The following is a 16535-nucleotide window of genomic DNA, read 5'->3' on the forward strand; positions in this document are numbered from 1 at the left end:
ATCATGTTGGTCAGGCTGATCTTGAACTCCTGTCCTCAAGTGATCTGCCCACCTGGGCCTCCCAAAAGGCTGGGATCACAGGCATGAGCCACTGTGCCTGGCCCAGTATATTTATTTTCTAATAAAAAAAATTATAACTTACTTTCCCCCTCAAAAAAAGTTTAATAAAAGGATATTGTATTTCAAGGTTGCTCTGTGGCTAACTGAAAAATATCTGTCTTTAATTTTTCAAGTAAAGAAAGCTTTAAAATCTGATAGCTGAGCCAAGCACAAGGTTCATGCCTGTAATCCCAGCACTTTGGAAGGATGAAGTGGGAGGATTACTTGAGGCCAGGAGTTCAAGGGCCCCCTGAGCAACAGAACAAGGCCCTGTCTCTACAAGAAAAAAAAAAAAAAAAAAGTTAGCCAGGCGTGGTGGCGCATGCCCGCAGTTCTAGCTATTTGGGAACTGAGGTGGGAGCACTGCTTAAGCCCAGGAGTTGCAGGCTGCAGTGAGCTATACTTGCACCACTGCACTCCAGCCTGAGCGACAGAGAAAGACCCTATCTCTAAAATAAATGAATACATAAAAATTTGACAGTTGAAGAGAGCTATGTAAAAATAAAATAAAAATTTAGGACCTTCCAAATTTATTATGCCAAAGGGAAAAGTTAAGCCCTGAAAGATGACTCATGTAACATGATTATTTTTTTCTTTGGTGTATGATCATTGCTTTCTGACTTCTGTGTTGAGATGTTATACATTAACTACATTCCCTATTCTTTTTTTTTTTTTAAAGACACAAGGTCTTGCTCTGTCACCCAAACTGGAGTACATAGATGTGATCATGGGCAACTCCACACCCGACTAATTTTTAAAATTGTTTTGTAGAGGTAGAATCTCACTATGCTGCCCGGCTGGTCTTGAACTCCTGGACTCAAGTGATCCTGCCACCTCAGCCTTCCAAAGTTCTGGGATTACAAGCCTGAGACATCATGCCTAGCTAAGACTCCCTGTTCTTTATTCAAACTTAGTCTAAATGATATGGAGAAAGAGACCCTTGTGACTGTTACCTGTTTACAACAGAATGTTGGACAACCCGCTTAGAGTGTAACCAAAAGTAGCCAATCAAATATCTGTATGTTACCCTTTGCACAAAAATGCTATAATCCTGTTCAACACCTCTGTTTTGCCTATATAAATAATCCTCATTTCTCCCCACACCAGAAGCATTTATCACCATTCTTTGGTATAGCACAGTCCTCGGATGGCTACCCTTATGCTTTGCACCTGAATAAACTCTCTCAAAATTAGATTCTGGGCTGGGCACAGTGGTTCACACCTGTAATCTCAGCACTTTGGGAGGCTGAGGCGGGCGGATCACCTGAGGTCAGGAGTTCGAGACCAGCGTGGCCAACATGGTGAAACTCTGTCTCCACTAAAAATACAAAAATTAGCCTGGCATGGTGGCAGGAGCCTGTAATCCCAGCTACTCAGGAGGCTGAGGCAGGAGAATGGCTTGAATCCGGGAGGCGAAGGTTGCAGTGAGCCAAGATTGTGCCACTGCACTCCAGCCTGGAGGACAAGAGCAAGACTTCATCTCAAAAAAAAAAAAAAAAAATTCAGATTCTGACCCTTTTGATTATTTTAGGTTCACAGCTATAACTGATTAGAAATTAATTTTACGAATTAAGAGTTTGACTTTTCCTCCAGCTAATTTATTTGCATGTTATATAAACCTACATTAACAAATATGAGCAAAATAAATGTATATAGGCATAGTTGGAAATAGGATTTACTCAAAAACATGGAGATTTAGTCATTAGATAAAAGAGGAAAGAAAATACTATCCAATCCTTCATATGGAGACAGAGGAAATATTGAGAGTTACACATCATCAAGAAAAACAAACGTAATTAGCAGTTTGATGACAGCCTGGGGAGTCTAGGTTGGATCCAGGACAGCTTGTTTTGACCTCAACACAAAGTTCTTTTGCTTCTCTCATTCTCAACATTCTTTTTAAAATAAATGCTAGCATTAAACTTTTTTTTTTTTTTTTTTTTTTTAAAGACAGGGTCTCACTCTCTTGCCTAGGCTGGAAGGCTGGAGTGCAGTAGTGTGATCCCAGCTCACTACAGATTTGATTTCCTGGGCTCAAGCGATCCTCCCATCACAGCCTCTTGAGTACCTGGGACCACAGACACATACCACCACAGCCAGCTAATTTTTTTTTTTTTATTATCTGTAGAGATGAGGTCTCATCGTGTTGCCCAGGTTGGTCTCAAACTCCTGGGCTAAAGTGATCCTCCCACCTCGGCCTCCTAAAGTGCTTGGATTACAGGCCTGAGCCACCGCATCCAGCCTACATGAAACTTTATTACCAAAGGTTTTCAATCCTTACATTTGCCAACAATGTCAATTACATAACTCTCCCCAACTGTTTACTTAAAAACACTTCACCACTAGCAAATAAATACACTCTTATCTTGATGCATTTGTTACATTTCAGAGGGACAAACTATATAAAAATACGAAATTATAATATTCAGCATTTCTATTGATAAAATTATTTCCTTAAAAGACCCCAAACAAAAACCAACTGATTTTTTGTGGAAAAAAGCTTATTCAGAATGAAAAGAAATCTTTAGAATTAGTTGTTACCATTTTTCTTGGTAACAAGTGAGGTTAAAAGCCTCTCCCCTGCAAAACTAAATATAATCCGTTAAAGATTGTCCAGATGAGATATAGTAGCATAAAAATTATTTTGAATTGAAGACATCTGAGAATGAACAAATATAGGAAAAGGCTTTCTCTGGAGTTCCCTTATCTGTCTAAAAATAGATCCTCCCAAAAAGGAACTCAATTGTCATAAATCCCCTCCAGAAGTTTCATCAACCAGGAATGATTTCATCTTATCAGGGAGAACAGAGGCAGTCAGTACTATACTCAGACACTCTTACAAATCTCCCACTTATTCTTGTAGGGCCCATTTATCTTTGAAGTCATGTGTTCTTCCAGAAGTGCTCCTCTGCCCCTCCCTTTCACCTATTAGGGTGGTATAATGTGCTCTCAAATCTCACCAGTGCTTTGGGTATTCACTTCTTTCTGTGATGCTCCTGTGAGGCAGGAAATTAAAGAAAGAAAGAAAAATAAAATTAAAAAGAAAGAGAAATAAGCTTTCCCGTTTTAGGACGACTTATCCCAGAGGCAGCAACAGGCATAGCCCAGACCCAGAAAAGGTCTTGATAATACTATCTAAGAAGGCAGGACACAAAGAAAGTGCTCTGGGACTCTCCCAGCACTCCCTCAACATAGGGAGGAGAAAAACAAATTTTCCCTTCTCTTATGGTATGAGTGTATAGATTCCTGTTCTCTGTAACTAGTAACTTCAAGTATTCTGTTTTATCTAAACAGTGGAGTGAAGGTCATGAGCTGTCTGAGCAGGCCTGAGTTACGGCCACCTGGGCACCATAGTGAAGGTCATGGAATAAGCTGTGCTAGGCACTACAGAAAAACCTAGATGACAGACATCTGGGCTGCAGAGCAATGGTCATGTGTAATCCTGAGTCACGAACCTGTCACAATTTGATTATCTTTGTTCTGCCTCTGTATCATTGCTTTCATGCCACTACGCTTCATGCCACTGTAAGCTTGTTTCTGGCTAGCCCACTCCCTTGTGTATAAAAGTCAAGTGCTAACACGGTGAAACCCCGTCTCTACTAAAAATACAAAAACTAGCCGGGCGAGGTGGCGGGCGCCTGTAGTCCCAGCTACTCGGGAGGCTGAGGCAGGAGAATGGCGTAAACCTGGGAGTCGGAGCTTGCAGTGAGCTGAGATCCGGCCACTGCACTCCAGTCCGGGTGACAGAGTGAGACTCCGCCTCAAAAAAAAAAAAAAAAAAAAAAAGTCAAGTGCTGTCTTTGTTCTGGGCCCAGTTTTTGGATGTTAAGTCTGCTGGGTCTGAGTGCACTCAATAAAGATCCTCCTGTATTCACCCTAAGATCTCTCTGGTCCTCCTAATTCCCACATATAAAATTAAAAGTTGGCCGGGCTCTGTAGATCATGCCTGTAATTCCAGCACTTTGGGAGGCCAAGGCAAGCAGTTTGCCTGAGCTCAGGAGTTCGCAACCAGTCTAGGCAACACGGTGAAACCCTGTCTCTACTAAAACACACAAAAAAATTAGCCGGCTGTGGTGGCATGAGCCTGTAGTCCCAGCTACTCGGGAGGCTGAGGCAGGAGAATTGCTTGAACCCAGGAGGCGGTGGCTGCAGTGAGCCGAGATACCACCACTGTACTCCAGCCTGGGTGAAAGAGCGAGACTTCGTCTCAAAAAAAGAAAAAAAAATTAACACATTTGTTTATGTCTCTTCTCCTGTTAATCTGTCTTCTATCTTTTGTTACAGCCCTTATCCCCCAGCCACTGAGATAAAATTTTTCCTCCTCTACAATTCTGAGTGTTACTGAAGGATACTGTGAAAGGAAGACTGTTTTCTTCAAGAAACTACTCTTCCAAAGCTATACTAAAGCTACTGAAATTGAGGATACTTTTGAATACCAAATGGTTTACTTAAAATAGACTGGGGATGCTAGACTATCTTTTCTGAGATTTAAAAGCCTTAAGACTCCAAATTATAAAAGACAAAAATCATTAAAATTTATTGACAACATCTAACAGCATTAATAGAAACCTAATAAACATTGTACTTCCTCAAAACTTCAGCAAATGTGTGATAGACTAAGATTTATGGAATGGTGATTGATCCTCTTAAAATAACTTCTCAGTTTTTGTTTTTACAGTCTTAGTACATGTAACATCATAAGAAATATATATTTGGTTTCTGCCCTGGCTCCTGACGTAATTCCTAAAACCCTTCTAATTTCAAGTAACACGTGTGAGAGGAGCATCTTCTGTTATAATATTTGTCTTAGTCCCCAGTTCCTGACATAAGAACTTCTGAGACCCTTGGAATCTCCAGTAGTGGTAAGAGTGTCTTTTGTATGCTAATGACTATTGAGAGGTGAGGTGTCCCTAGACAGCTTCAGAATGGGGGCTGGTTGTCAGAAAGACCAAGGCACTTCTGACAAAGGCATGATTAAGGAGTTGGCACTTTCATCCCTACCCTTTCTACCCCCATATCCAGGGAAGAGAAGGAGGCAGATTAAGCAAATCACCAATGGGCTGATGACTGAGTCATGCCTATGTAATGAGACCTCCACAAAACCCCTGAACAATAGGGTTCAGAGAGCTTTCAGACTGGTGAATGCATCCACATACTGGGAGGGTGGTACACCCCAAAACTCCACAGGGACAGAAGCTCCTGTTCTCAGGCCCTTCCAGACTTTGCCCTGTGTACCTCTTCACCTGGCTATTCATTTGTATCCTTTACAATATCATTTAAAATAAACTAGTAATCGTAAGTGCTTCTGTGAGTTCTATAAGCCATTATAGCAAATCATGGAATCTGAGGAGGGGGTTGTGGGAACCTCTGATTTGTAGCCAAGTCAGTCAGAAGTACAGGAGGCCCAGGGATTGTGACCAGTGTCTGAAGTGGGAGCAAGTTGGTGGCAATGAGCCCTTAATCTGTGGGATCTGTGCTAACTCTGGGTAGCACTTAGTGTCAGAACTGAATTAAATTTTAGAACACAACATCCATTGGCGTCCACAGAATACTGGAGAATTGCACGGCATGGAAAACCCACATTTGGTGTCAGAAGTTTTGAGAGAAGAGAAACAGTTTTTCTTTAGTATATTATCTTTGATCCTTCTAAACTGATTTAGAGCTTGGAAGTCTGATGGTCTAAAAGCAATCTAGAAATAAAAGATTTACCCACTATCTTATCTATATAAGAATGTATCTTTCAAGTATTGTTCTTCACAGAAAGCAGATATATAGTGTTTTAAAGTTACAATTCTATTTGCCCTCTTTAAAAGAGAAATTTTTCCCCCCCAAAGAAGACACGTATTTGTTAATTCTTTCCCTAGGATGCTTAGTTAGATGTGCATTTACTGTCTCTAGATGGGTAGGACTTTTCACTTAACAGAGGAAACTGTGATTTATGTAACTTAGAAATGTGGATGTTAGATTTTATTTTAAATTATCTTTAATTAGCCCAACTTATTAAGGCTATCCTGCTTCATGGCAAGAAAATATCAGAGAATACTCTACATTGGGAATAGAGATGTACATACCCTTTATTGATGTTGAACTGTTAATTATAGTTGCTTCATTCACTAGAATCATTGCTTGGATGTATTCTGTTAAAGACAGAAAAACAGCATCACCATTACCTTTATTCATGGTGCCAGCTACTGTGCTGAACACTTTACATATTTTATCTCATTTAATCTTCACTACTCCCTGAGAGGTTAATAGTACTATCTGCATTAGAGACAAAAGAAACTGAGGCTCAGAGGTTAAGCTATTTATTCCAGGACATTCAGCTAGGAAGTAGTACAACTGGATTAGAATCTAGATTTATCTGACTCATGGAGGATTGAGAAGGAACATTAAAATGAAAAACAGTGCCAATTTTTTTTGATAAACACATAATAATAATGTCATAAGAACACCCAGAAAGTATTAAAAATAATCTGGAGAAAAATTTGCTTCGAAACCATAAGTCCTGATGGATTAAGGATGATTCCATCTTAAAGTCTTACGTTCTATAACCAACCAGGGTTGACAACAAACAAATAGAAAAAATAAAAACTTGGATGACTGAACTAACTGCCTATGTAGAACACAAATTTTGCTTTCAGAAGACTGGTAGAGTAAGTTCTGTTTAAAGCAGGCAAAATAAAGTTATATGTACTTTTACACATACATATGAAAAAACTAGTTGTCTCTGAACGTGGAATAATTTTTCCTTGTTATATTTTTCTGTAAGTGTCAAATATTATGTTACTTTTGCAACATTCCCCTAAAAAAAGATAAACGAGGGAAAAAGTAGTTTGAGATAAAAAGAAATTCAGTAGGTATTATTCAAAAGTAATTATATCCACCTACTTTTACAAACAGCAATATTGGAAATAGAATGACACTATACTGCCAGAGAGAAATATTTAGTATTAAACATATTCAAACTTTTTATTGCTTCATACCTTTATTGGTGGCAGACCCATCTTTGATCTTTTGTTTCAGTGACTGCAGCACATTTTGTACTTGTTCAAAAATGAAGTCCACTTTTCCATCATCTTCTAGCTCCATCCAGAAAGTTTTTGCATCGCCTAAAATTAAAATAAGTGACTAGCCTAAGAGCTAATAGAAAAATACTGTAATTTATCTAAGGAACATGTTATAGAACAATCTACTTGGTTTCTAAATAAGATCAAGACTCATCTGGTCTATCGTTTTCCTTGAGGAAAATATTTTAGTAATGTTTCCTTACAAAGAGCTAGAAACAATATGATCTAAGTATCTCACCCATTTCTATTAATTTTTAAAATATATATTAAAAACTTTAGTGACACTTTCTTGACTAGAAAACAGAAGAAAGACTTTACTGGAGAGTGGTTGTGGGGTATATGTATAGATTATACATACACTTTTAAAAGTCTTAGGGATATAATCTCCACTGAGTGTTGTTTCAGAATGAGACAACTCAATGGCTGCTGAAATAACTAAATGTCCAACAATATTGCTTTTAAAAAAAGTCTTCTATATGTTTAATTGCATGAAGCAAATTAATGTTTAAAGTTTTACAGAGAAAGTTACATAAATGAGCCAACATTTCTAATGCCCAGTAAGCTAATACTTTGAAATTTTCCTAAAGAAACAATCCTTTCAAAATTGAAAACATAAGAAAAACAATTATAAGTAGGCAAAAGCTAAATCTCATATCATGTTTAAAAGTAACAAAAATACCTAAAATGCTAAGCATAATTCATTTATACAATGTTACAATGTATAAAATTATTTAAAATTAACTAATAGGGCCTTAATTACATTTTAGAAAGGTCACTGGAGTAGGTACAGTGAGGATTAATGAGTAGACAGTCCAGATGGCTTACAAAAAATACATTTTCCTTAACACAAGTTAAACCCAGAACCTCCAAGTTTGGCAAAGAAGGGAGAATTTGCATAAGGGGCTTAGGTATCAAAGTCTCAATTTCTGCTGGGAAAGTCACCTTTCCCAAAGGGGACTTCTGACTAATTAGTGCTGCTGCCAACACAGCGGCCTCTGGAGGGGTGTTGTTTTCCTACTAATACTCTGGCCTGATGTATACTATGTAAGACTAAGCTTACTTTTAATTCCCCATAGCACAGCTCAAACAAGATTTCAAGATTTTAAACAAGAGCAATGTGAGAGGACAAAATGGATGAGAACTGGTGCTTAAAAGGCAGGTAGGGGCATGACATCGAAGGCCCTATGTGCCATGCTAAGCAACTTTTATATGGAAGGCTACCCAAGAGGTATAAGGATCTTATGATGTGATTAGTTATGTTTTCCAGAAAGATCACTCAGGTAGCAGTGGGAGAAGTCACGAATGATTTCCACTTTTTGCCTCAGGCAATCATATGGACAATAATGCTATTCATTAAGGTATGAATAAAGGTAGAGGGACAGGTGGCAAATTCAAGCAGTAAGAGGCTCTCTGAACAAACTGGATGCAAAGGCTCTAGAGTAAGATCTGGTTCAGAAATACGAATTGGAGTCATTAACATACAAATACTTGCTGATGCCATAGAGTAGACGTAATTCCATAGGAAGAACATACAGAATAAGAAGGGTCTTATGTAGAACATCAACAATACAAGGAAAAGGAACTACAGAGACTGAGGTGGAAGAGAAACCCAGGAGAGCAGTATCTCAGAAGCCAAGGAAAGAAGAAGAGTGGTGATTAAAAACCTAGGCTTTGGAGTTCAAGTGTAGTTGGGTCTGAATACTAGTTCTGACCCATTTATTAACTGTGTGACCACATCTATAAAATGGAAATAACAAACTGGGCACAGTGTCTCAGGCCTGTAATCCCAGCACTTTAGGAGACCGAGAAAGCAGAATCACTTGAGGCCAAGAGTTCAAGACCAGCATGGGTAACATAGCAAGACCTCATCTCTACAAAAAAATCAGCCAGGTGAGGTGGTACATGCCTGTGGTCCAAGCTACTCAGAAGGCTGAGGTGAGAGGATTGCTTGAGCCCAGGAGTTCTTGGCTGCAGTGAGCAAAAGGGATTAATCTTTCATTGTGGAATTTTAGAGAACAATCAGCTTAATGAGAAAAATATTTTTGTGAAGCAGGGCTTTCTCAGGGTGCCTAAAATCATTAGGTTTTTCACCGATAATTAACAAAAATCACTTTTAGGCAAAATTATTTTTCAAAGCACTTCATAATTATTACATTTCCCTTCACAGATATGAGCCAACACCCCTTACTAGGGATTTATCTTTATTAGAGGTGGGCATTGAGATGTATTTTGAAGTATTTTCAAGTATTTTAGAAGTATTTAAAAATAGCCTTTGGTAACATTAAAGCATTCTGGAATCACATATAATTCTGACCTGTTCTGAAAAAAAAGCAGTGATGCTAAAAGACAGCAATCAGGACTCAATGAAATTTTTTTTTTTTTTCCATTTAAAATTGTCTCAGAGGCTAGGTGTGGTGGCTCATGCCTGTAATCTCAGCGCTTTGGGAGGCTGAGGCAGGCAGATCACTTGAGGCCAGGAGTTGGAGACATGCCTGGCCAACACGGTGACACCCCATCTCTACCAAAAATACAAAAAAGTTAGCTGGGCATAGTGGCATATGCCTGTAGTCCCAGCTACTCGGGAGGATGAGGCATGAGAACTGTTTGAACCTAGGAGGCAGAGGTTGCAGTGGGCTAAGATCATGCCACTGCACTCCAGCCTGGGTAATAGAATAAGACTCTCAAAACAAAAAAACAAAAAAAAAAAAAAACAAAAAAAAAAACAAAAAAAGTCTTAGAAATGCCAATAAATGCTACTAAATTATTCTGGTAGGAAATACTTAAAATGAGTTATTTAAAAAGTAAACAGAGTAAATGCTCAATCTTGGAACTGATTAATAAAAAGGACATTGGTAATACAATTTAAAAAAACAAAGCCAATCAAAGAAAATACTGAATCTGCCTCTACAATAAATGAATGTAACTAAGCAATTCATATTTATTTGCTCTGGGTTTTAAATAAATATGTTTTTCCTTATGACATCCTTATTATCTCATATTGCTAGGTTTAATTCTCATTAAAATGTCACTTGTTCCTCATGTCTTCCTTCTTGATCAGAGATAACCAAACTTTCTGATAAATGAAACTAATAGATCCAGTTAACAACTTCTGTGCACAAGGAGACTAAATGAGTGTCACAAGAATCATCTGGGTGACTTTGATTTTGACTGTAGACATAGTTACTACAATATAAGCAATTTTAGTTTCTTGCTCCTGATCCTCACTTCTTTGTGCACTGTATGCATGCTCAGCATTATAACCTAAAACTGTAAATATTTCAGTATATTTTATTAGAAGATATTTACAAGGAATACTGGAGCAGGTACTTGAATTGAAGATCAATTCAGGATACTAATATTGCTGCTATTTGGCCCCAGAAATGAAGAATACCATCTGATAACTTCATTATGTGTTCAAACTCTCTTTTTTATTTAGCCAGTTATGACTATTCATTGCAAGACTATAACCATGAGGCAAGAAGTGTAGCAGCCTTGCCATGAAGGAAGCCAAGTAAATGGTATAGTTATACTACATCTACCAATCTCACTTTAGACAGTCTTTGTAAACAGACAATGATCATGAATAATACTGATCTGAATCATTTGCTAGACAAGTATTTATGAAATACTTACCAAATACATTAACAATGACCTCAGTACACAGAAACATATATAGTAAGGGGCTTTAGGGTATTGGTCTAGAGGAACTCTAAGGTGTCTTTGAGCCTGTGATTAGCAAAATGTGGTCTGTGGACCCCTAGGACTCCTCAAATTATTTCAGAGAATAAACAAGGACAAACTATTTAAAAAATATTAGGACATTTGCTGTTTTTATTGTATTGACATAATCTGATAGTACAAAGGCACTGGTGAGTAAAATTGCTAGTGCCTTAGCGTGAACTAAGGTAGTGGCATCAAACTATCAGTAAGTCATTGTGATCTTCACCACCAATTTCATCTAAGTATATCTTTAATGAAACAACATAAATGATTACAATCACTTGCACAGCCATTATAGTATAACGGCTGTCTCAAGAAAAAATACTAGTGGGATTGTTTAACTTACAAGCTAAACTATCTGTTTTTTTGTTTTTAAATGAAAACCATTTTTACTTAAAAGAACCACTGATAAAACTATAGTTTTCCAGACTTGGGTGTCTGGCATATGAGCAAAGTCAGCCTATCACTTGAAGGACAGAACTAACAATATTTGTTGCTAATGATAAAATTCAAGCTACAGGACGAAAATGAGAATTTTGAAAACCTTGTATCTGCCATGGCAAACCTGAAAGTTTCTGAAGAGTTAACCACTTTTAAAATGAGATCAGTAGCAATAATAACAAATGTGATTTTAAAATTATATGATTAAATGTGTCAACATTTGGAAGATCTGCATAATTCCCTGAACCAATATTTTACAAGTGGTCAATACATGATGTAAAATCAAACATGGTAAAAGACCTACTCAAAGTGCAAGATAGACCATTGGATTTTAATGTAACAGTGTAAAAAAACTCAATGATATGTCAGATTCCACACTGCAACTAACCTTTAAGGAATGACTACCTGTTAAGTTTTGGAGTCAACAAAGAAAAATATCCACAATTAGATGAAAGGCTATTAAAATACTCTTCCTTCTTCAGCTTCTTGTCTGTGTGAAGCTTGTCTTTTATTCATTTTAACCAAAGGAAGTATCACAGTAGACTAAATGTAGAAGCAGATATGAGAATCTAACAAGCCAGTTATTAAAGATATTTCTAACAATGTAAGACAATGTTATCCTTCTCACTAATATTTTTGCTTTAGAAAATAGTTTTTATTTATATTTTCAACATGCCAGATTTATTATTTTCTTAAAAATGAGACAATATTTTTTGAAACTTTTCAGTTTCAATTTCTATTACAGTAAGTATCAACACATGTTACCCACATAAACAAAAGCTCTTTGGGGTTTTAAATACTCTAAAGAGTATAAAGTCATCCTGAGACCAAAAAAAAATTGAGAACCACCGGCTTAGATCACAGCCTGGTGAAATCAGTACTATGATCTGTATAACAATCCACACATTATAACTATGTTAAAGGCACTCAAACTATTGAGTATGATACTATAATTATAGATGTACGATATTATGCAGTTGTAAAAACCCACAGAATTTTAAAGACTAAACAATGAACTTTAACGTACGCAAATTTTAAAAATCATTTAGGACGTCACAGATCTCAGTAAGGAATGCAGACTATGAAGAGAATCTAACTGTATTACAAACGTATAAACAACTTCACCAAGGGCTGGGTGGAAAAGGTATTGATCTAAGTAACCTTGGAAATGAGTGGAGTCTGTAAAAATAAAGGTAAAAGTAACTGCACATACTTACTTACTGTACTCGAGTTGATCAAGTATTTTCCCACCTGGGGATGGGTTAAAATTCTTTTTTTTTGAGAGAGTCTTGCTCTGTCACCCAGTCTGGAATACGGTGGCGTGATCTCAGCTCACTGCAACCTCTGCCTCCTGGGTTCAAGCAATTGTCATGCCTCAGCCTCTGGAATAGCTCGGATTATACATAGGCGTGTGCCACTTTGTATTACTGTTTTTTTTTTTAAGTAGAGACAGGATTTTGCCATGTTTACCAGGCTGGTCTAACTCCTGGCCTCGGCCTTTCAAAGTGCTGGGATTACAGGCATAAGCCACGGTGCCCTGCCAAGGTATATATACTGGAATTGAACGATTAAGTAAATGGATGGTGGGTGATGGGAACTAAGTTTTTTACTACTGGAGTGGGAGCATACAGATAAGGAGAGGAGACTAGAATGATTCATGTGGTAATAGAGTTGGAAACATCAGCATAATTTCATGTTTAGCTTAAGGCAGATACAAACAGTTACATATAGAAATATTTATAGCCATGAGCTATGTATATATGTTAGTGTGTGTGTGTGTGTATATATATATATATACACACTTCCTTGCTCTGCCAGCTGAAAGGGCCTATAAACAAGGACACTCCAGTAACAACAAATACACCTATTATCCAGATCTTGGTTTCTAATACCTTTTTCCGATAAAAATATCGACAGGTTTTTCAAGAAATGGCTGACTCTAAGATGGGCAAGAAATACACAAGATGAATCTAGAGCAACCTTTGAGTGCCAAAAAATATTAGGGAAGTGCTATAAAACAAAGACAAATAAAAAATACCTACACTGATGAGGGTATATCAAAGGGAAACAAGAGCCAACCGAGCAAGGCATGGTGGTTCATGCCTGTAACCCCAGCGCTTTGGGAGGCTGAGGCGGGTGGATCACTTGAGGTAGGAGTTCGAGACCAGCCTGGCCAATATGGTGAAATCCTGTCTCTACTAAAAATACAAAAATTAGCTGGGCGTGGTGGCACACAACTGTAATCCCAGCTACTCAGGAGGCTGAGGCAAGAGAATTCCTTGAACCCGGGAGGCACAGGCTGCAGTGAGCCAAGATTGCGCCACTGCACACAAGCCTGGGCAACAGAGTGAGACTTCATCTAAAAAAAAACAACAAAAAAAGAGCCAACTAAAAGAGCTCCCAATAGCCTAACCGGGGACAGTTTGAAAAACAAAATAAATAAAGTAGTACTGACTTGTAACTCAAAGTACAAAATAAATAGCCATGAGTCCATGCTGATATAAATGATTAACTGAATAAATAAATGGGGAAGAAGAGATAGAGATAAATCTCCCCTGCAGAAATATTCCAAATATAATTAATGTAGATATTCCACACTTAAGGAGGGAGGGCAAAAATCCCTACTCCTTAAGTGTGGGCTGCCTGTAGTGATTTATTTCCAAAGAGTATAGCAGGGAACAGGAGAAAAAGAGTAACTTCACAGTGGAGAAATTTGAGAACACCACCTACATCAGCCAGCTCAAGCTCCGTTAATCAAGCTCAATATCAACTCTGAGAAATCATGCTGACAGCATGTTCCCTTGATGTGATATGATGAAAATGACATTTTACCTCTGAGATCACACTCCCCAAAACCCATAACTCCAGGCAAATTATGGAAAAATATCAGACAATAATTCCAACAGAGGGGCATCTTACAAAACATTCGGATACAAAATCCCCAAAAAATCAAAAACAAGAAAAGTCTGACAAACTATCACAGCTAGGAGGAGCCTAAGCAGACATGACAAGTAAATGTAATGTGGTATCCTGGATGGGATCTTGGAATGGAAAGACATCAGGTAAAAACTAGCATGAACACGCTATGTATGGACTTCAGTTAATAATAATATGCCAATATTGGTTCATTAATTGTAACAAATGTAGTATCCAAATGTAAAATGTTAATCACAGATAAACCTGGGTACTAGGTTACTGGAACTCTGCAATCCTCTCAATTTTTCTGTAACACTAAAAGTATTCTGGCCAGGTGCAGTGGCTCACGCCTGTACTCCTAGCACTTTGGGAGGCCAAGGCAGGCGGATCATGAGGTCAGGAGTTCGAGACCAGCCTGACCAACATGGTGAAACCCCGTCTCCACTAAAAATAGAAAAAATTAGCTGGGCATGGTGGCACGCGCCTGTAATCCCAGCTACTCAGGAGACTGAGGCAGGAGGATCACTTGATCTTGGGAGGCAGAGGTTGCAGTGAGCCGAGATTGCGCCACTGTACTACAGCCTGGGTGACAGACTCCATCTCAAAAAAAAGAGGAAAAAAAAGGTTTTCAAAATCCAGTTAATTTTTTTCACAATTAATGATAAAGACAGTCAAAATTGGTGGCTATATGAGAATAAACCCTTAATTCTCTCTAATTTAGAAAAGTTCCTTGCAATGCAAAACCCTGACAATTCCACGTCAGCTTACATTGTCTATATACTTTTAAACATAAAGTGTAACAATGTGTTCTTCAACCTACCATTTTTTTCTCCCATTTCTTGATGTCGTTTATAAATATAAAATGCTTCAAAATTAGGTTTATCAAATCACTTTGATTGGAGAATATCACTGGAATCCAACTGTGGTCTCTATAAAATTTGCAATCCTCAGACAGAATACATCATTATACCATTCTAAACCTGGTATCCTTTGGTACTTGAATTTTCAAATAGAAATTGTGGCTGAAGAAACTTTCAGAAATGAGTGACAGTCCAACCAAAAGACAAGTCCATGAATCTTCATCACGTGAACATTTGTAGTGGTATCAGATCATGAACATTATCTTTGTAAAAATAAAAAACAACTCCATCTTTTGGTCCACAAATGGATGAAATATTCTGTAAGGAAAACAATAAAAAATAGTGCATATTTGTAAAGGACTATAGATATATAAGGAAGTAAGATATTGCTATAACAGCTTGATCTTCTAAAACAGCATGAACCATTACAAAAAACATGTTATCTGGAAAAAATATGTAAAGTATCGAAATTAGAAATATTAGAGAAGGCCCAACCAATCCTATCACCCATATTTAATATATTTGTTAGTATTTACATTACTGACAATTAAACCATCTCCATTTTGTAAGTCTTTTATAAAAACTTTTAAAAAGGGGATAATACTAACTACCTCACAGGTTGTCCTGAGGACAAGACTTAATTACATAGTATAGTGCCTGACATATGAAAGATTCAAGGAATATTGGCAATTATTGTTATTACTTCAGAATGTAGTTTTAAAACAAAATTTGGATTGCAGTATATATAATTTTTTATAATCTTTCATTAAAAACATTTCCTGTATTTCCTCCATCATTAATATTTTAATACGACTGGCTGTACGACATACTTTGGTCAATAACCCATACATTATAGTACATTAAATATTTTAATAATTAAATTTTAATAAAATATTGATTAGTAATATAAACCTCTATATTCAATTATTTAGATTGTTTTCCTTTATAGATTAATTTTTAGTATAATAATGATAAAATAAATATACTTTATACATATCTCTGGCAATTTCCCTAGGATAATATATCTAGACATAAAATAACAGGTCAAAAATAGATCAACAATTTAAATTCTCAAGATGTTAGACAAGATACAGTAAATTCTTCCGCCACTCCTACACCAAACCATGGAAATGTTAGGAGATTTAAAAAATATATATATAGCCATGCTGAAAACAAAAAGGGAATTCTCTAAGGGCCAAGTGTGTGAGGCCCTTCTGGGGAAAGGAAACAGATGGGAAGTTATAGAGATGATGGCAACCACAATCACAGCAGCAAAACTATGGGCAGGAATCCTCTCAGAGGAGATGAATGCACAACTAAGAGTCCTCAAACATCTGAAGAAGTCTACACTATGAAAGAGACTGAGCTAAAGAAGGAAATCTCATCCACGAAATAACATACAATTCTGAAAAAAAGTGAATTAGATATCTTG

At 37.2% G+C, this 16535-nt stretch overlaps 1 protein-coding gene across 6 annotated transcripts in view; it reads right to left on the reverse strand.

Annotated features, from left to right (window-relative positions):
• Nucleotides 1-16535, reverse strand: part of SETDB2 (SET domain bifurcated histone lysine methyltransferase 2) — a 51999-nt gene that overhangs the window by 30780 nt on the left and 4684 nt on the right. For 4 of the 6 annotated variants that reach the window (XM_030922445.1, XM_030922446.1, XM_030922444.1 and 1 more), the window contains 4 exons: nt 15064-15421; nt 7083-7208; nt 6171-6236; nt 3060-3095 (listed from right to left, as the gene is read on the reverse strand). In XM_030922445.1, coding sequence (XP_030778305.1) covers nt 3060-3095; nt 6171-6236; nt 7083-7208; nt 15064-15079 — 244 coding nt within the window. In that variant the 5' untranslated portion in view covers nt 15080-15421. The remainder of the gene's footprint in view (nt 1-3059; nt 3096-6170; nt 6237-7082; nt 7209-15063; nt 15422-16535) is intronic. The other 2 variants (XM_030922447.1, XM_030922448.1) reach the window with 2 other exon arrangements.

The sequence above is a fragment of the Rhinopithecus roxellana genome, chromosome 18 (genome assembly GCF_007565055.1).
Source record: "Rhinopithecus roxellana isolate Shanxi Qingling chromosome 18, ASM756505v1, whole genome shotgun sequence".
In the NCBI taxonomy this organism is placed as follows: Eukaryota; Metazoa; Chordata; class Mammalia; order Primates; family Cercopithecidae; genus Rhinopithecus; species Rhinopithecus roxellana.